The 20,871-nt window shown below is 43.0% G+C and overlaps 1 protein-coding gene across 1 annotated transcript in view; it reads right to left on the bottom strand.

The window, feature by feature from the left end:
• The window catches only part of lrig1 (leucine-rich repeats and immunoglobulin-like domains 1), a 49,279-nt gene that overhangs the window by 3,508 nt on the left and 24,900 nt on the right, over window positions 1–20,871 (bottom strand). Inside the window, exons 5-17 of the mRNA XM_066671468.1 lie at window positions 20,529–20,672; window positions 18,072–18,215; window positions 16,264–16,407; window positions 15,730–15,873; window positions 10,268–10,348; window positions 7,275–7,346; window positions 6,561–6,632; window positions 5,842–6,005; window positions 5,302–5,622; window positions 3,910–4,191; window positions 1,576–2,010; window positions 1,237–1,368; window positions 262–525 (exon numbers count right to left, since the gene is read on the bottom strand). Of these exons, the coding sequence (XP_066527565.1) occupies window positions 262–525; window positions 1,237–1,368; window positions 1,576–2,010; window positions 3,910–4,191; window positions 5,302–5,622; window positions 5,842–6,005; window positions 6,561–6,632; window positions 7,275–7,346; window positions 10,268–10,348; window positions 15,730–15,873; window positions 16,264–16,407; window positions 18,072–18,215; window positions 20,529–20,672 (2,399 nt within the window). The remainder of the gene's footprint in view (window positions 1–261; window positions 526–1,236; window positions 1,369–1,575; window positions 2,011–3,909; window positions 4,192–5,301; window positions 5,623–5,841; window positions 6,006–6,560; window positions 6,633–7,274; window positions 7,347–10,267; window positions 10,349–15,729; window positions 15,874–16,263; window positions 16,408–18,071; window positions 18,216–20,528; window positions 20,673–20,871) is intronic.

Genomic DNA, 20,871 nt, shown 5'->3' with positions numbered 1-20,871 from the left:
CTCTACAGAATAGCCGGGACTGGAGGATTGGAGATGTAAACAGTCAGCCATTTTGGTTCTAGAGTATTTAGATACAAAGCCCTGACCTACAGAACAATGAATAGCAAACAAGTCCCTTTAATCTTTTATTGTGTGAAATATTTTCATATTAACCTTCCCTTGGTAGCCATGTTTGCTATTTGTGAGATGCAGTATCACATTGCCCTGTGATGTAAAATCAGTGTGGTACACAATGTTATTCTAGAAACATAATTTTCGTACCTTTTCCTTCGCTATGTTTCTTGTGTGTTGGCCTGTCGTGGTTGCTGGGGAAGATGGGCTGTGTGTCTCTCCTCATGCCTTTGGGTGTGCCATTGCAGTGTGTGTCGCTCGTCCTGTGGCTGCTGTAGGCTGAGTGAGGCTGCGTGTGCTGGTACTCCGGACCTGAAGGGTGTGCTATGCTTTGGGGGTGGTAGTCTAGAGGCTTGGAGTAGATGGCGCTGTTTTCCATGCAGTCTGTACATACCACCGGAACATCATAGCCACCTAGAAAAGTTGCATAGAAATCAGCGCACTTATACGTAGACTTTCAACATCAGAGAGAATTCTGGAACTTAAATTCCCACATGTTTTTGCATTTTAAAACATTAATTATGGCAGCACTTATAGAAATCCAAGAAGATAAGTTTAATATATAGAGTACTCCTGGTTGGTAGGAGAAATTTCGGATACTGGAAGCCTGTGCTAGCATTTCTTCTGTGGTGTTGCTATCAGTGTGTGAAGAGTGGGAGAAGAGGTTTGCATTGACAATCCAACACAATGGGCAGCACTTTGAACACTTTGAACTTTTCTGAAGTGGTCAGAAACTTGTAAATAACTCATGAAAGAATAAAGTTACGTTAAAACCAAGCACACCATTGTTTTTCTTGTGAAATTCCCAATAAGTTTGATGTGTCACATGACACTCATCCACATTGAAAAAACTAAAGTTGGATCCAAAATGGCTGCCTTCAAAATGGCCACCATGGTCACTACCCATCTTGAAAAGTTTCCCCCCTCCCATATACTAATGTGCCACAAACAGGAAGTTAATATCACCAACCATTCCCATTTTATTAAGGTGTATCCATATAAATGGCCCACCCTGTACATTCTGGGTTTTATGATAGTAAGGACATTTTCATGAGTGAGGACCTGAAGGTGACCTCATACAGACCTTTAAAATGTAGTAAGTTAAAAACCAGTAATTCAGCTTACCATTGCTGTCTCTGTGTCCACTGAGCTGGGAACCTCCACTGGACTCCACGCGTATACACACGTCCTGCCTCTCGGACAGCGTCCCTTGTGAGGACAGGTAGCTTGGGACATCTGGAGGGACAATTGTCTCATCTAGGACAATTCAAAATAGCAAATACGTTTAGGCTCTCGTTGACACAACAGTTAGACAAACATTTTTTATGAGAAATCTAGGAACATTATTCCCCTGATGTCTATATTCATACTGTGTACATAGGTATCCAGTCATTTAAATATATAGTTATTACTGCAATATAGATATTAGCATAATTTATAATGGAATATGTCTTAAAAACATACCTGTGTTAACGCTGCACTCCTCGCTCTTTTTCCTCGTTTGGTAGATGATGCAGACCCACACCAGGGAGGTCACTACGATGCTGGTGACGACGGCGATGACGATGATGCCGATAGTGACTGTGCTGGGGCCGGTAGATTGGGAGCAGGGGCTTGTGGGACGCTGGTAAACGTTGAGTCTACAGTGAACACGCTCGGTCCCCAGGGCATTGGACATGACACATGTGTAGCGCCCGGCGTCCTCGAGAGACGCGCTGCCAATCACCAGCAGTTGGTTCCCGGGCGTGAAGTGGTGCCGCTCACTGGGCCTCAGAGGCTCGTCCCCTCGCAGCCAGGAGATGCGTGGAGGGGGGCTTCCCAGAGCTTTACACTGCAGAGCCACCGTCTCTCCAACTACAACACTGCGGTCCTCCATCCCCTGAGCCAGGTGGGGCGTTTCTGTGAGCAGAAATGGGAATAAAGTTTTTTAAGTAAACCTGGTAGAGCACCTACACAAACACAAGGATAAAACAAACCATTACAAACAAGAGGGAGAGGGTGAAATGAGTAAAAGATGAAAAAAATTAAGCAATTAAAAAATTTTACTGTGCAAAATTTAAAGCAGTAAACGAGGCCAATCTGATGAAAACAGCACTGTCTGATGACCTGAGAGTTCTGTAGGGTTTATAAACAAAAATGGAAAGACTGATCAGTCAAAATAGGATGTACATCACTGGACATGGTGTGGTGTGCAAAACTAACATGTTAAAGCAACATTAGTATTAGTATAGTATACTAGTATTAACACTAGTAACAACTAATATTTTACCGTACGATTACAGCTTTAAAAAACACTGTGATGTTTCACTGTGAGCCTTTTGTTGTTGTAGAGCACTGCAGAAACTGAATTATGTACAGCCTTCATCCCCCTTTTTTTTGATTTCAGGACAGTGCTGTGAAAGTGAATTACACTCTGCAACTGTAGGGGGAGCTGAAGAGCAAAAAATGCCAAATACAGTTAAAGGCTAAGCAGCAGCAATATGAAAGTGTCAAACAAATAAATCCAGTGGAATTTGAGTTCCTAACTTGTGTTTATTGATAGTCAGAAAACATGTTATTTCTTACTAATTCAAGGAATAAGGTTTAAAAGACCGTTGGTCCCCCCCCCAACGGTGTTGGGAAACTCTAATAGGCGTCTTGCCTGTGACGTAGATGGTGGACAACAACTCTAGAAGCTGCACTTAATTTAATGCAAAATGACGAAAAGGTGTGTTGTTTTTGGCTGCAATCATTCAATGTACAGTGGGACATCTGTGCACAAATGGCCCAAAGATCCCAAAATATCCAGAAAATTGACTAAATTTGTCAACTTTAAACGGGCACTTTGGAAAGGACCCTCCGCTCACTCCGTTATCTGTAGCTCATTTCACTGGCACTTTTCCAACAATATGGGCATGTAAGGAAACCAACGAAAGGTGTTCAAGATCCTCTGTAGCATGGAGGTAAACAGGGTAAGGACACTCACTTCGCCTGTTTTAGTTGGTGTTAGTTAATGTTAGCTTGACTTGCTAAACTCGGTGGCTCAGATTATACTCGGCTACGTAGCTGCATTACGGAGGTTTATAGTGTCGGATGAATTCGAGTTCGACTTCGATGCAATATAAAAATATGGGTTTTATTAAATAAAGAAACAGATTCCATGTGTTCTGGCTTCAAGCAAAGAAAAATAGTTACAAATAAGATAAGCACAAAAAAAGGCTGTAATTTTGACTTCCTGTCTTTGTGTTATTCCTGCAGGTGGCTGTGTAAAGCGGCTGTTCTGCAGCTGAGCTCCGGCCTGAGAAAAGCTCTCATATCCCAGTGATTAAGCCTCTTGGCCTCTCAGCGACCCCCACTGACCTCTCCCATCTGACCCCAAACACAAGGCCACAGCTGCACCAAACAAAAAAAATATGAAAACATTCTTTCATGCCGTGGAGCGAAGCTAAATCCCAGCAGCTTTAGACCCAATAGAGCTTGTTCTCTCTGAACTAAACCCAATAGGAATCTCAGTCTCTCTCCAAAAGTAGGACTAACTCACTCCCTGTTTCAAACAGACACGGGAATGCTGTCCCCCCCCCCCCCCTCACCTTTTCCACAAGTGAACACACCACAAGGATCAAGCCGTTGTCTAAACAGCCCAGTTCAGAACGGCCGCTTTCAGCGCCTTTAAACGATAATGAGCCGCTCTCTGTTCACTCTGACCCCAGCGTACAGCAGTGAGGAGCGAGGAGCTGAAGCTGTTTTCACTTGGTTTTCATTCTAAAATAAGAGTGCAGTTCTGGCAGATAGATTATTATGTGTTAGTCGAGTTCTTACCCAGTACAGTGAGTGTGACGTTGGCTGAGATCATCCCCGCTGTGTTTTTGGCCGTGCAGCTGTAGACCCCCATGTCCTCGGGCTTCACGTCCATGATGAAGAAGACGTCATCGTCAGGCATCACCTGCATGCGGCGCTCTCTGGCTGCAGGGAAATCCGTGCCACCGTCCTTCTGCCATGCCACCTGAGGAGGAGGGTGGCCTTTAGCCGCACACTCCAGACGCGCCCTGGTGCCCGCACGGATGGTGATGTCTTGGGGCGTCTTTACGAAGGAAGGCAGCACTGTGTGGAGAAACCGAGAGAGCAGAGATTTAGGCATAGCAAAGTTAATTCCTCCTTCCCCTAACTGCATAAAACACCACACAGAGCGGCTATTCACAGCTGTGGTTAATTTTATTGGGTTTAGGAAATGGCTCGAGGAGGCGTAAAAACCACAAGATATAAATGAAATAAAAGCTTTGAAGACAGACAATCTGCTGGACAAACAGCCAGCACATGTAATACTCCTCAAACCCTGCTAAACCAATTTGTTCCAAATTCCAAATGTGCATGAAGAGACATGGTCAGGAGGAAAAGGAAAATGGACACTAATCACATTTTGGCTTGGGAAGTCTCCCTCTGCTTCTGTTCCACAGTCCAGTCGCTCAGACCTGGTTGTAAACACTGTGAAGCTGAATGGACAGAGGACTGAACACACGTAGTGAGAATTTACACCTAATCCTTCCCTGAGCAAGTAAGCAGTGAGCATTAGTGTTTTATTCTTAATTCTAGATTCTTCATGAGATATTACATGTGATATTATAAAATAGACCAGAGGAGAGGAGAAGGAAAGAAAAGAAGAGAGGAGAAAGGTCCAGAGGAAGAAGAGAAGAGATGAGAAGAGACCGGAGGTGGTGAGAAGGAAACAGAAGAGACCAGAAGACAAGTTAAGAGAAGAGAAGAGAAAAAAAAGAAGAGACCAGAGGAGAAGAGGAGAGAAAAGACCAGCAGAGAAGAGAACAGAGAAGAAGAGAAGAGACCGGAGGAGGTGAGAAGAAAAGAGGAGACCAAAAAAAGAAGAGTAGAGAAAAGAGATAAGAAGAGAAGAGAAGAGAAGGGACTGGAGGAGGTCAGAAGAAAAGAGAAGAGACCGAAATAAAAGAGTAGAGAAAAAAGAAGAGAGACCCACAGAGAAAAGAAGAGAACAGAGAGTAAAAGAAGATAACAGAGGAAAAGAGATGAGGAGAAGAGAAGAAAACAGAGGAGAAGAGAACATGGGAGAAGTGAAGAGACCAGAAGAGAAGAGAAAAAAGAGAAGAGACCAGCAGAGAATAGAACAGAGGAGAAGAAAAGAAGAGAACAGATGAGGAGAGAAGAGAAGTGATGGATGTAAGTGTAGGACTGCGAGCTCACCGCTAACACTGAGCCGGGCTTTGTTGGAGTAGGTGGAGCCGAAATGGTTGGAGATGATGCACTGGTAGCGTCCCTCGTGTTGGAAGTCGATGTGTCGGAGGTGGAGGACAGTGGTGTACTCCATGACTCCTCCTTCGCTGGAGCGCACATGGGCGAAGTTCTCCACTTCAGCGTTTCGCAGCGTCTCCTGGTCCTTACGCCACGTGAAGGTCATGGGTGAGCTGCTGCTGCTGGCCGCTGTGCAGGTCAGTCGCACGTCCTTCCCTTTCACCGCTGCAGTCACCACAGGGTGAACCGTGATCTGCGGCTTGGGCAGATCGTCTACAAGGAATATTTACAAAGAACATGAATGACACACAATATATAAGGTTACACACACACACACACACACACACACACACACACACACACACACGCCAAGAATATCGTTATCTCCAAAATACCCTGAAATATCGTGATATTATTTTAGGGCCATGTCGCCCACCCCTAATTGGTAGTGGACTCATCTAATCAGAGGCTTTAAAAAAAGTATGAACTTACCGCACACGAAGCTCTGTGGCGGGACCTGGAAGATGCTGCTGCCCTTCAGACTCTCAGGGTGAGCACATGTGGCCTGAACACCTGACTGAAGACCACGAGTGACCACCCATTCAGGAAACCAGTGAAGCTGGCAGTCACACAGGAAACTATCACTCAAGATCTCACTACAGAGAGAGAGAGAGAGCAAAGAAACAAAAAGTGAGAGGAGAGAGAGCAAAGAAACAAAGACAGAGAGAGAGAGAAAAGAAACAAAAAGAGAGAAAAGAAACAAAACGAGAGAGGAGAGAGAGCAAAGAAACAAAGAGAGGAGAGAGAAAAGAAACAAAAAGAGAGAAAGAGAGCAAAGAAACAAAAAGAGAGAGAGCAAAGAAACAAAAAGAGAGAGAGCAAAGAAACAAAAAGAGAGAGAGAGAGAGAGTGCAAAGAAACAGAGAGAGAGAGAGAATAGTAGTTTTAATGCAGAAAGTTTCCTCTATTTAAGTTGAAAAACAGGGTTTAAATATTTTCTCATCATTCAAATCTCTCTGTTGTGGCCTTGGGGGATATTTCACACACACCGTGTGTCTGCGGCAGTAAATGAAAAAGCTTGATGAAAAATACTAGTGAAAATGCTACTGATGTAATTTCCAGTTAGTGGCTACTCACATTTATCTATTATGATTTTTATTATTGGAAACAATAATCATTTTGACCAAAGCACTTCTTTAAGGTTGACTTACAGACTGTGAAGGCTCTTCATCTTGCTGAAAGCCTCTGGTAGAATGGAGCGGATAGCGTTTTCCCCCAGGTTTCTGTTCAGAGATTAAACAGAGGGCCTTCAGAGTGGAGACGGAGAACATGGGAATGTCCCCAACACACACACAAAACCCTGCCTCACGCACATTTACCTCTCTCTCTTAATAAATTACATTTACGGTCCATAATCTAAAATGTCTCTAAAGGGGAGGAAAAAACCTAGGCTTAAGTTGAGGTATGGGTTTATTACCAAAAATATAATAAATATAAATACTTAGAATTGTACTCAGAAATGTACCTGAGTAAATTAATAATAATAATAATATTATTATTATTATTATTATTATTATTATTATTAAGTACTAACTAATGAGTAGATTTGTACATATCCCTAAAAGGATGTCTTCAATCTAGTCTTACACACACACACACACACACACACACACGCCAGCTTTCTCTAGAACAGTCTATAAATTCCATTTCTTTGACAAAACGCTCCATATGCTCAGTAAGTGCTCGCCTCTCAGAAGGAACCAGGCCTGAGCTGGAGCTGGCTGGACAGGACTCTGAGCAGCTGGCCGAGCGAGCTGCCTCACTCTTCTCCTCTTACAAAGACGCTATTAAATTGCTAGCAGCCCTCTCAAGCATCTACTTTTGGCAGAGAGCAGCGAGGCCACGCGGCATTGTGGGATACTCACAGGTGCTCCAGGGCGTCCAGGCCAGAGAAGGCCCTCTTGGCCACCGACTTGATCCTGTTTCCAAACAGCGTTCTGCCATGTTCCAAACATGAGGGAGTGAGGGGACGCCGGGAACACCGGTGAGAGAGAGAGAGAGAGAGAGAGAGAGAGAACATGGACAAGGGGAAAGGGAAAATATTTTTTGGGGGAGGGGGGTGAGTGGAGAAAGGCAAAAGAAAAAGAGAAAGTAGAGAATGAGCAAATACATTTGATAATGAGGCACATTCAATGGGATTGGGACATTTTTTAAAAATTATATATATATAGAGAGAGAGAGAGAGAGCAAGCAGCACAATTAGCTGAATCTGATAAAGAGTGGGGTATCGGTGGTATTGGTAATGTGAACTGTGCGGAGATTAGTAAGAAGGCAAGAGATTGGGGCTCCAGCACCGCCCTTCAAAGCGCACTTTTATCTTTATTAGAATTCAGTGGCGATGACAGGGCGGGGTCCGCCTTCATGAAAAGGGGCTTCAGTGAGGGGACGAGTCCGGCAGCTTGTAGAGTAATAAACAGCGGCCTTGTCATGGGCTGAGGTTCAAACGCAGAACAAGCTGCTTGAACCCTTCTAGGGGGCTAATCCTACTTGCTCTTCAAAAGCTGCCCCTGAGACACACACACACACACACACACATGGTTCCTAGCTCAGGGAACATGACCATGACCTCTGTAATGGAGGATTTTAATGCCCCAGATGAACACACAGTCAAACACACCAGCGTTGGATCTCCAGACTAGGAGGATTACACAAGGAACAACAAGGAATAGCCCGCGAATGAATGAATGAATGGCATAGGCACAGAAATGTGTGGTATGTCTCTGAAGTTTGCTCCTTTAGTTGTGCACTGCAGCTATGAAGCTAATAGCAGTATAGCCAACTGTTAGCATGATACTTGTAGTCTTTACCAATCTCAAGCTAGCTTTTAAGCTGCATTGTATGCTACCGGAGCCCAACGCGCTTAGAGGAGAACACCAAGTGCCTAGTTGTATTCTGTCAGCTAACAGAACCCCACACTGGCTAGAATCATAATGACTAATAGCAGGAAGAGGGAAAGCCACCCTACCCACCCTCCATAGAAAGACAAGCTAGTTGTTCTCGCTTGGATAAGATATGATGATAGAACCAGAGCTCAGACAGTCAGAAAAGACAAAGGGTTAATGTGAACGCTAGCCTGACTCACAGTGAGTTAGCCCCCTGTGCTGTCTGTCACCAGGAAGAGTGTGTATATGTGTGAGTGTTTGTGTGAGAGAAAAGTAGACAGGACCTGTCATCTCTTGTTTGATAGAGACATCACTTTCACTATTCTCCAACGCCCCCCCGTCGCTGCTCAAGCAGAAGCACAAAACACAGGTCACCAGTAAGGAGCTGTGGGCTCTGTATCTCACACTGGCCTTTTCTCTTGTTCTTCAGCTCAGTTACACTGCCCACTTACAGCAACACTGTACCTAACAACGAGCTAAAGCTGCTAATAACATAGAAAAGCTCTCAGGAATGAGGTGGGCTGTATATAATGTTTTATATTTTGTTTTTTTTTTTTTGGTTACATGAATATTTTATTAATATGTTTGCTAATGGCAGCTAATTAGCAATATTAGCTAGCAATAAAAAGCTAGCATGAATCAACTAGCACTTCAAATAAGATCAATTATCCATAACAATTACAGAAAATACATTTCTATGTTTTAGAGAAACATTTTAGATAAGTAAAAAAAGAGCTATAAAGAAAAAAATGAGCTAATGCTAATTAGCTTTCATCTAAACTTTATTAGTTTTGTTCTTAACTGAAATAAGCTTTGTTCTTAAGCTAATAAAACTCGCTAATACCACATACGCCTCTTATTTGAATCTTATTCATTTTTCAGCTGGTAAATAAGTTTAAATTAAGCTGTTTATATTATCTGAAAAATGCCTTGCATGATTTTAACTGGCTAATATGTCGTGAAACGGCTTCCTGCTTAACATGAGCAAAATTAAATACTGCTCAATTTCATTATGAAGTAGCCTACATTAATTGGATTTACCCATCTGTTCATTAGCATGTTATGGAAGTGTATTTAGGGCGCCTCTGAAGCTCAGGAAATCTATTCATGTGAAAATGGGATTAAAAATGTAAGCCATCCCAAAAGAAGAAGAATAACTTCTGTGGAAGAGTGGAGGAAGAGGAAAGATCTGATGGGTGTTTTCCCAGTCTCCTCCATGTCCGAAAAAAAAAATAAAAGAACAGGGGAGTGGGTATTAGTAACGGTGACAGGTTCAGTGGGCTGCTAAAGCTACACACTCCTCTCGCTCAACTATGGGAACATCCACATGCACAAAGCAGGTGAAACGCTCTTTGATGTGATTCAGCTCTGGACCTCTCGCGTTCCCAGATCGGGTCAGTGGGCTGTCCAGCAGTGGGATTTCACCAGAGCTTTGCATCACCAGCAAGTGTCCAGAATAAAAGGAGGGGGCATTAGGGGCAAATGGGTGTTTGATGTGTCGCGACAAACCTTTGCCCTCCCATTTCATGCCCTCTCAAGATCAGACAACAGAACTACAGGCCAGAGCTCACCTTGGATCTTTAGAACCTCCTACACATGACAGTCCAGCAGAAAGAGCGCAGTGAGAACATGAAAGAAAGAAAGAATTAAAAAAAGAATGAAAGATAGAAAGAGAGAGAATGAGAGAGACTCCAGAGACTCCATACTATATTAAACTCGACCATCTACAAGCAGGTCTTCCTGCTAAACCCAGGCCCACACATGAAAAGTATGTGAGTGAAAGAAGAGAAGCAAAAAAGTGTGTGAGTGACGCATTGAGCCCAGAGGGGAAATAAAGCTGAACCTGTCTCAGCTCTCTCCACACACACAGCCAGCGGGGAGAGAGAGAGAGAGAGGGAGTAAAGAAACTCCTCACTAGACACTCAGGACAGAGGGTGAAAGAGGGAGGGAATAGAGGATAGAAGAAAGACACTCACAGCTTTCGGAGGCTGTCGAGGCCAGCAAAGGCTCCATTGGTGTCCTCGATTGTTCCGGAAATTTCGTTGTGGTCCAGCTCCCTGTGGAGAGCGGAGAGAGAGAGAGAGAGAGAGAGAGAGATGGAGAAGAACATAGTTGGCTCTGGATCTTTATTTTGTCGGCAGGAGGTTCACTCACTTGTTTTTATATCTTGTCCAGGACATGGGATCATATAGGACTCATAGGTATATATACAGTTACAAAATGGCTACTTTTACAGAGAAGGAAAATGTCCTCTTAACTTCTTCTTAACCTAATGGAACAGTTTTCTTTATTCATATAATGTAGGCAATTTCTATTGGTCTTAGGACTGGACAATAATTCAATATCAATAAATATTGCAATATAAAATGTTTCAATAATAATCATATGCTTTTCAAACACATTTTCAATATTTCAATATCTATTATTTACAACATCTGCCGTGGGTTCGATTCCCGCTCCAGGTGACTGTCTGTGAGGAGTTGGTGTGTTCTCCCTGTGTCTGCATGGGTTTCCTCTGGGTGCGCCGGTTTCCTCCCACAGTGCAAAAACACACGTTGGTAGGTGGATTGGCGACTCCAAAGTGTCCGTAGGTGTGAGTGAATGTGTGTGTGTGTCTGTGTTGCCCTGTGAAGGACTGGCGCCCCCTCCAGGGTGTATTCCTGCCTTGCGCCCAATGATTCCAGGTAGGCCCTGGACCCACCGCGACCCTGAACTGGATAAGCGCTTACAGATAATGAATGAATGAATGAACAACATCTGCCACTGACTGACGGTCATTACAGGGCACTGTTGTCAGTTCCTAATGATATTTACAAAGCAAAAATATTTATGTTTGATGGTGATGTCTCATGTTTCTTATTTGTTCTTAGGGATTTCTTCAGTGGATTTTACGTTATTTTATCTATATCACAATTATAATTTATCGACCAAAATATATCATGATATAAATTTTGACCATATCGTCCACCCCCGAACAGAAATGGTCAAAAATTACTTTTCCATTAACTTTAACACAAGTCTTCTGATCATTTGTGTTCCTTTAAGGTTCCCAGTATGATACAGGGTTTTTTATTGATATATTCTACCATATGTGTGTTTTTAAACCTTAACTTTAACCTTAAACTCAGCAACTAGAAAGATTTAAAAGAAATAAAATAATTAAACAGGAAACAAATGAGTTGAATAGAAAGTGAGCCCTGACAATGGACAAAAACAAACCAATCAAAAGCACACACACACACACCTGTGTCTAAACAGACCTCTTCTTTTTTTCCCCTCTTTATTCCTTTCGTTCTCTCACTGCCAGCCAAACACATTCTTTCCTTTGTGAGGCATGAGACTGAGGAACACAGCCATGCACAGGCTAATGCATGCATAATGTATGACAGCTGAATGTAACACACACACACACACACCCACACACACAGAGCTAATGGAACTTATCAGTACAGTGAAGATCTGTTGGCAGGTTTGGGCGCATGGGCACATCGCAGTGACTGGGCATGTCACAACTGGGCCCAGGGTTCAAATGATTCATGACTATTACAATGTGGCACTGACATGATTCAGCATCACAACACTCTCAATACATTTAAAGAGGACACATTACGAGTAAATCTGTTGTTCAATGCTTGCGTACGTTAATTCGGGAATCTGGAGCCCACCAACCTACGCCCTAACACCACCCGGTCCCGCCCCTTCTTCTGAGTCTCTCCAATCACAGCCCTGAACCCATGTTTACGTGAGAGTGCAAAGACGAGGTTAAACGCAGCAAAACAGACCGAGTAAAAAATGAGGGAAAGAGGGTTTGCCTCCTTTAACTGCAGTTAGAGCTCCTACTCTTGTGTGAAGGATTTATGTTAGATGTTAGAACATTGCTGTGAGGGTCTGATGGCAACCGTAAAAGCACTAAAAAGGTCAGGAATTGAGGTTTGATCATTAAATTATGGAAACCCAATTCCACTCTGTGGAGACTGCAGTTCCACTGCTCCACAGACCAGTGCTGGAGGATTATACCCCTCCAGACGACACCTGCCATTGCGCATGATGATGTTAGGCTTATGGTGATTATACAAACTGTGCATGAAACAAGGTGAACGCTCAAGCAGCGATGGGGCAATTTAAAGCAGTTGAAATCCCCCATTAGGGCTGGTGCCTGGATACTTTTGGGGACAAAAAAACAGATGGGAACATTTGCTGACAGAACACAAACTCTTCGCTTTAACTCTGGGCATGACCTCAAAACGTCCCTCAAAACAATCCAAAGGGAAACGTTAAGAGAGACAAAAGGTGGGCGGGAGCGGGGGTGTGGTGTGTCTTAATTCCTTTGAGACTAAGTATTTTGTGTGGGTGCCACTAAAAGACCCTCTTTCAAACTGTGAAGAAAACACTTTTTCCTGCCTTTTCTGCTTTCTGACAGCCCCCCTCCCCCCCCCCCCCTCCCAGCTTTCATCCCCCTCTCCCCTTCTCTCTCTCTCTCTCTCTCTCTCTCTCTCCTGCCAGTTTCCTTTTCCTTCTGGATGGTTGATCCTAAATGAGAGCTGGTTTGTTGACGGCGAACCCCAGGTCCCCTCCGCTTCTCGATCGCCCCGCTCCGACTCTCTCTCCAATTAAAGCTGCCCCTGCTCTGTTTCAGTAGGAGATTGGGACACACGCTAAAACCATGATTATATTAGAACTGTCTCACTGCACACACAAACAGAGAGAGAGAGAGAAAGAGAGAGAGAGAGAGAGAGAGAAAGAGAGAGAGAGAGAGAGAGAGAGAGACTGGTATAGATTTTGGGAGTGTGTATAAGTATGAGCTGAGGGATCTTGGGATAGAAAACTCTCAGCGGCACATGGAGGTAAAAAGATTAGCACATCAAAAAGGACAGGCCACGGGACGAGGGCGAGAAACCAAGCAAGACAGACAGGAAGAATAGACAGAGGAAAAAAGAGGGGGTCTGAGGGGGCCCCCACCACCAACCGATTCACCCCTATGCCAGCCAAAAGTATCTCACAGACCAGACATACGCACAGATACACACACACACACACACACACAGCTTTGTATGTGATAATTAATATATTATTTTTATGCATGTCTAAATACCTAAGTATAATAACAACAATAATAATAATATAAAATAGGAACTCTATGTATTATTTAGGTATTATATATTTTTCTTTATAAAACTGGAAAATGGTACAATGGAATAAATAAATGTCATATTTTTATATATGTTATACGTAGCATTTCCTTATTCCATGTATTACATTATTCCGCTTAAAGGCTAAGCACCAGCGATATGACAGTGTCAAACAAATAAATACAGTGGAGTTTGAGTTCCTAACTTGTGTTTATTGATAGTCAGAAAACATGTTATTTCTTACTAATTCAAGGAATAAGGTTTAAAAAACACCCCCCCCCCCCCCCCCCCCCCAGCGGTGTTCGGAAACTCTAATAGGCGTCTTGCCTGTGACGTAGATGGTGGACAACAACTCTAGAAGCTGCACTTAATTTAATGCAAAATGACGAAAAGGTGTGTTGTTTTTGGCTGCAATCATTCAATGTACAGTGGGACATCTGTGCACAAATGGCCCAAAGATCGCAAAATATCCAGAAAATGGACTAAATTTGTCAACTTTAAACGGGCACTTTGGAAAGGACCCTCCGCTCACTCCGTTATCTGTAGCTCATTTCACTGGCGCTTTTCCAACAATATGGGCATGTAAGGACACCAACGAAAGGTGTTCAAGAGCCTCTGTAACATGGAGGTAAACAGGGTAAGGACACTCACTTCGCCTGTTTTAGTTGGTGTTAGTTAACGGTAGCTTGACTTGCTAAACTCGGTGGCTCAGATTATACTCGGCTACGTAGCTGCATTACGGAGGTTTATAGTGTCGGATGAATTCGAGTTCGACTTCGATCACATTTACAAGAATAACGGTACCTCTACATTTGAGTTTAGCTTATTGCTAGGCTATTGTCATGAATAATGTTGGTTATTTAGCTAGCTAGATACTGTCATAACAGTCAGTCATAACGGGGTTTTACCGCGGCGTTGTTCAGCTGTTGTCCACCAGTGATGTCACGGTCGCGTTCAAGAATTTCCGTAGTGAGCTCAGGTTTTTCAGTCAATTTAATAAAATTGTCAGTTTTAAAGCAAATTAAGCTGCTATTTTCATTTTAATTCATACTTAGTCAGTAACTAAAATAATGTGAAATATTCATGGAGGTCCATTAAGTGATGCTTAGCCTTTAATATACTATTTAATTATTACTTACTGTAATAATATTTCCCACGTGTATTTTATAAATATAAATATACATCTTACCTGTTATAAAAATACAGTATATAATATGTAATATAGATTTTCTCATCCTAAACCCCTACTGTTATAGTCTTTGATCATTTTAAGTGACTGTCTTTATTGAAACTTTAGACTCTGATTGTTGGTTTTGTTATTTCAGCGAGTCACTGGCAGCACTGTGACTAAATATGGTCAGGCCAATAAATCAAACTGAATTACATCAAAACACACTCAGAGAAATAAAGAGAGCCAACATAAGAGAGCAGGAGTGTGTGTGGATTCAGTAACTCTGTGTGTGTGTGTGTGTGTATACGGTGAGCTTTCTTTAAGAAAGTGTGTGCGTCTGTCCTGAGAGGCCTGAGACAGGGAGCTCCGGTGGGAACCAATGTCCAACAAAGAAGAAAAGCACTTTCACAAACTCAAACAGCAACACATCTGAGCAAAACAAGCCCCGTTTTAAAGCCACGGCTCTCACTCTGGATTTAGAGAAAAGAAGCGAGTGTGGGTTCTCTTTTTAAGCTTTAAATAGTCATTGATATGGAGAGAGTTCGAGAGAGAAAGGCTTTTCCAATAGAGAGCTAAGACCACAGAGCTAGAACTACAGAGACGGTCTATACACTTAATGTGGATCCGTTTCTGGCAGCTGGATCAGAGGGCTGTGGCCCAAGCTGTCTTTTTGAAATATGGGATTCTGAGCCTATGAGCTCAAGTGTGACTTTGTGTAGTAAATTTGTTCGTTGTTTTTATATAAATATTGTTAATACTTTATCAGTATTTTCAATATTCCAATATACATTATTTACAGCATTGGTCACTGACTGACGTTCATTACAGGGCACTGTTGTCAGATCAGCGCACACAATTTAGAATTTAGTATACAAATTTTAATATATACATAGAAAATAGGTTTATATTTGATGGTGATGTCATGTTTCCTGTTCGTTCTGGGCTGATTTTTGTGGCTTTTTTGTTGTTAATATCGATGTTGAAATGATATTATATCGAATGAAATGTAGAAATATATCGTGATATCAATTTTATCCGTATCGCCCAGTCCTACCCCAAACTACACGTCCATCTCAGAGAAATCAAGACCACACAAATTGGAGTTTTTGTCATAACAGGCACTGTATACGGCACTTACAGCAGACGTAGGGCACCGAGACCCCTGAAAGCTCCTTCCGAGATATGGCTGATTGAGTTGTGGCTCAAACGAAGAGTCTGCAGTTTCACTAGCTTCGCAAAACCCCCTTCAGCCAGCTTTGTCAGGTTGTTATGGGCCAGGAGCCTAACAAGGAAACACACAAGAGCTTGTAACCAGGCTACAGAAGTTGCACTGTGTTTGTTTCTCCATGATTTGTATTCACGTTATTCTTTTATGAAATACCATAAAACGTATTATTCATTAACTTCTATGTAATTATTGTGTGAGTGATTTAGGTTAGACTTTAGGTGAGACTCTAATAAGGCTGGACCTGTCCAGAGTCCTCAGAGTCCAATACATCTCCACCTTTTGGTTATTAAAAATATTACTCACAAACTGACATAAACTATTCAGTAACTAATGAATATGTAATGTATGCAAATTTGACTTCCTGAAATGTAACGTTATTAAAAGATATATGAAGCAGAGAGAGAGAGTGAGAGACACACAGTGAGTGAAGGAGAACTAGCTTACAGCTCCCGGAGCTTCTCGCAGAAGCCCCATCCCTCAGGGTTGAAGCTGGATATGGAGTTGTTGGAGAGGTGAAGGTGCAGCAGAGACTCCAGACCATACAGAGAGCCACTGTTCACCTCCTTCAGACTGTTATAGTCCAAATGTCTGTAAAAGCATAGCAAAACAGCTCAGCTATTACAGCTACACAGGTAACGCCAGCGCAATTTCCCTGTCAACCTGAAGATGAATGACCTTAAATATGATTAGGCATTTCACAAATCTTCACACATTGCACTTGGCCAAGGAAAGACTGTGCGTAGAAACTCCACTTTAGTGATGTTTCCTGAGTTGCAGCAAGTTTTGAGACCAATGGGCAAGAGTGTGTGAATCACGGTCCAATTCTCTCTCTTAATAACTGAATACCAGACGACACATGACCTTCACCACCACCCAAAACAACACACAAAACGTTATTATGGCTTCAACATAGCTTCTAAAGTTTAAAGAAACAGAACAGAATCCATAACCAATAAATTACATTTTGTTATTTGTTATTTTGTATATTATCCTTGAAGAATTCCGCCTTTTCTCAGTTGCGCTTCTCTCAGTCTAACTGGCGCCTCCAGAAGTTTCTCGCTTTTGACTTTTAATGAGGGGCAGGATCTAGACAGTCATTGGCTGCTGAAGTAAAGCCCCGTCAGCGGGAGCGCGCCAATCTAACCCTGATTGGAAAATGGCCGACCGCAAACACAGGTAAGATATATCAACTATTTTTAACGATTATGTCTTTTAGTAATGCACTGTTTGTCAAAGAGGCTTAGACTAGTAACTGGTTAGTCTAAGGTGTGCAGAATGGGTGGGCGGGGCTTAACTGCAGCAGCCAATGACTGTCTAGATCCTGCCCACCATCAAAAGTCAAAAGCGACGAAAAGTCGCCAAAGTCCAGGATACTTCATGGCATGTTTGTGGCTTTTTGTTTCATCATTTGGTCAATCATTGAATTAGAATCACTTTATTGGCCACTGTGTTTGCACACAGAATTCTCCTTATTTAAACCAATCCGTGCAGTAAAACACACATTTACACTCACACTGGAGCAGTTGGGGGTTAGGTGCCTTGCTCAAGGACACTTCAGTCATGACCTGCTGGCTCTGGAGATCGAACCAGCAAGCTTCAGGTTACAAGCTTAGTTCCCTAACCACCAGGCCTCGGCAGGTCCAGTGGGTCCAGTGTGTCTGTGCGTCTAATATCCAGATTTGCTTTAAAGCATACATACATGTAAACCATAAAAACTTTCACTACACTAGAGCACCTGAAACTACGGATACTGGAAGCCTGTGCTAGCATATCTCCTGTGGTGTTGCTATCAGTGTGTGAAGAGTGGGAGAAGAAGGTTGCACTGACAATCCAACACAATGGGCAGCACTTTGAACACATTTTATAAGTGGTCAGAAACTTGTAAATAACTCATGAAAGAATGAAGTTACGTTAAAACCAAGCACACTATTGTTTTTCTTGTGAAATTCCCAATAGGTTTGATGTGTCACATGACCCTCTTCCCGCTGAAAAAACAAAAGTTGGATCCAAAATGGCTGACTTCAAAATGGCCACCATGCTCACCACCCATCTTGAAAAGTTTCCCCCCTCCCATATACTAATGTGCCACAAACAGGAAGTTAATATCACCAACCATTCCCATTTTATTAAGGTGTATCCATATAAATGGCCCACCCTGTACAGGTAACAACTGAATCCACCTACCACTGACAACATGTTATTACTGTATTAAAAGCCTTGTATATATTGTGAAACCTATACAAAAGACTCACAGGGTCCTCATGCGTGCCAGGCCCCAGAATGCTCCATCCGTCAGCTTGCTGATGTTGTTCCTCTGGAGCTTCAGCACCTCCAGACTGGACAAACCCTGAAAGGTCAGGCCCTCGATCAAACGAAGACGGTTTCTGCTCAGCTCTCTGTAAAATACACACCAACACCCACAAAAATAAATCATCAGAGCCATAAAAGAAGTCTCAAGGTACTTAAAGAAGTTATTTATATCCAGAATGTATCTGCAAGGTGTTGTTTTTGTTACTGGATGTGTCAGGTGGTGTAGCTAATGTATCTGTGTCCTTCAGCCAATCAAACCCCTACAAATGACATAATAACATCTCCCTTGGGGCTAAGTTTAAATGGCATTGAAGTGCAGAACAGGGTAACGTCGTTTTGAGAGTCGAGTGTGCATCTGTGCACCCTACAGCAGCGAGCGCCATCAGAGAAACACTATCGCCCGGCCCAGTGAATTAGGTCATCTTTCTATCAGCACCTATAGATGAATTGAGTCTAAGGCATAAATCAAATCCACACTACTCTTCTCTGGCCCTGGGAGCTGGACTGAGGGAGACCTACTTTGATGTGAACAGTCCATTAAAACCAGCTGATCCCTCAGAGCTGTAGCTTTGTACAACTAGATACAAGACCAGGTGTGAGGGTGAGTGTGTGTAATGAGAGAGAGAGAGACCCTGATGGAGGCTATGTGTTCTCCACCTTGTTGCCCCAAGTAGACGACAGATACGGTAACACTCCAGCCACCTGTGGAACAAATCACGCTGAGAGAGAGACAAGGAACTAGAGCGTGAGAAAGAGAGAGAGTGATGGAAGTGAGTGTGCCCCTATTTAGAAGCCAGAGAGAAAGAGAATGAGAGAATGATGGAAGTGAGGGTGCCTCTATTTGTTAGCCAGAGAGAGAGAGAGAGAGAGAGAGAGAGAAATATTGCAGTAAAAAAATTAAAACGAAAGACACTCTCACACACACACACGCACACAGACAAACACACTGTCTGTGTGTATTTATGTCTGTGTGCTTGTGTGTGTGTGTGTGTGTCTGTGTGTATGTATGTCTGTGTGTGTGTGTGTCTGTGTGTATGTATGTCTGTGTGTGTGTGTGTCTGTGTGTATGTATGTCTGTGTGTGTGTCAGTGTGCATGTCTGTGTGTGTGTGTGTCTGTGCGTATGTATGTCTGTGTGTGTGTCAGTGTGCATGTCTGTGTGTGTCAGTGTGCATGTGTCTGTGTGTGTCTGTGTGTGTGTCAGTGTGCGTGTGTGTGTGTGTGACACAGACATGCACACACACACACCCACACACTGACATACAAACACACAGACACACACAGACACATGCACACTGACACACACACAGACATACATACACACAGACACACACACACACAGACATAAATACACACAGACACACACACACACACACACACACACACACAGACACAGACATGCACACTGACACACATACAGACACACACACACACACACAGACATACATACACACAGACACACACACACACACACACACACACACACACAGACACAGACATGCACACTGACACACATACAGACACACACACACACACACACAGACATACATACACACAGACACACACACACACACACACACAGACACATGCACACACACACACAGACACATGCACACTGACACACACAGACATACATACACACAGACACACACACACACACACTGACATACAAACACACACACATGCACACTGACACACACACAGACATACATACACACAGACACACACACACACAGACATAAATACACACAGACACACACACACACACACACAGACACAGACATGCACACTGACACACATACAGACACACACACACACAGACATACATACACACAGACACACACACACACAGACATAAATACACACAGACACACACACAGACATGCACAGACACACACACACACACACAGACATACACACACACACACACACACAGGCACACACACACAGACACACACACACAGACACACACACACAGACACAGACACACACACATAGCTGAATAAATCACCTTTATCCTTCATTATCTCTCCTTATTTTGTCTCTAATTAGTTGTGACAGATGTTAATGTGTCTCTAAGTCATTTCCCATTCTGTCAGTTGCATTCCTTCATGCCACACCTTTCACGCTTCGTCTCTCCGTGCATTCAGAATGACATCTCTCTCTCTCTAATAGCTCTCATTCTAAAATATGTCTCACACACACCAGCTCAAAGCAGATAAAGCCGCAGTGGTTTCATGTGTATGGAGATCAGGTCATGCTGTATCATGACGTACCTGAATCACCTGCATTGGTCCTAAATCGTTAGAACAGTTAATATTTGATTCCACATTTTGCCCAGAATTAAGGGTCAGGTTCTAAGCCACTGACTTAATTTTATAGTGTCCCTACTACACTCACAGCTGGGTGAGCTTGGGCAGTTCCAGGCCTTTGACGGGCAGCTGAGTGAGGCGGTTCCTGCTCAGTCTGAGGACCTGTAGACTCCCGGCCAGGCTCCTAAAAGCTCCCGACTCCAGGTGCACAATCTTATTACTGCTCAGGATCCTGCAGAAACAAATAAAGGGCCGGGATCAGCTTACACACCCTCTTACAACTGTGTAACCTCTTACACAGGGCCAGCAGGGGACCAGTGGGAATGTTATGATGAAATGACAGAAACCTCAAGCTTGAATCCAAGTAGAATTGAATTTTAATGTATATTTACACACTTTATTTCCTCCCCAGCCACTAATAGATAAATGTA

Source organism: Hoplias malabaricus, chromosome 5 (genome assembly GCF_029633855.1).
Source record: "Hoplias malabaricus isolate fHopMal1 chromosome 5, fHopMal1.hap1, whole genome shotgun sequence".
Classification (NCBI taxonomy): Eukaryota; Metazoa; Chordata; class Actinopteri; order Characiformes; family Erythrinidae; genus Hoplias; species Hoplias malabaricus.
Note: the sequence above shows the minus strand (reverse complement) of the source record. Positions and strands in the feature narration are given on the sequence as shown.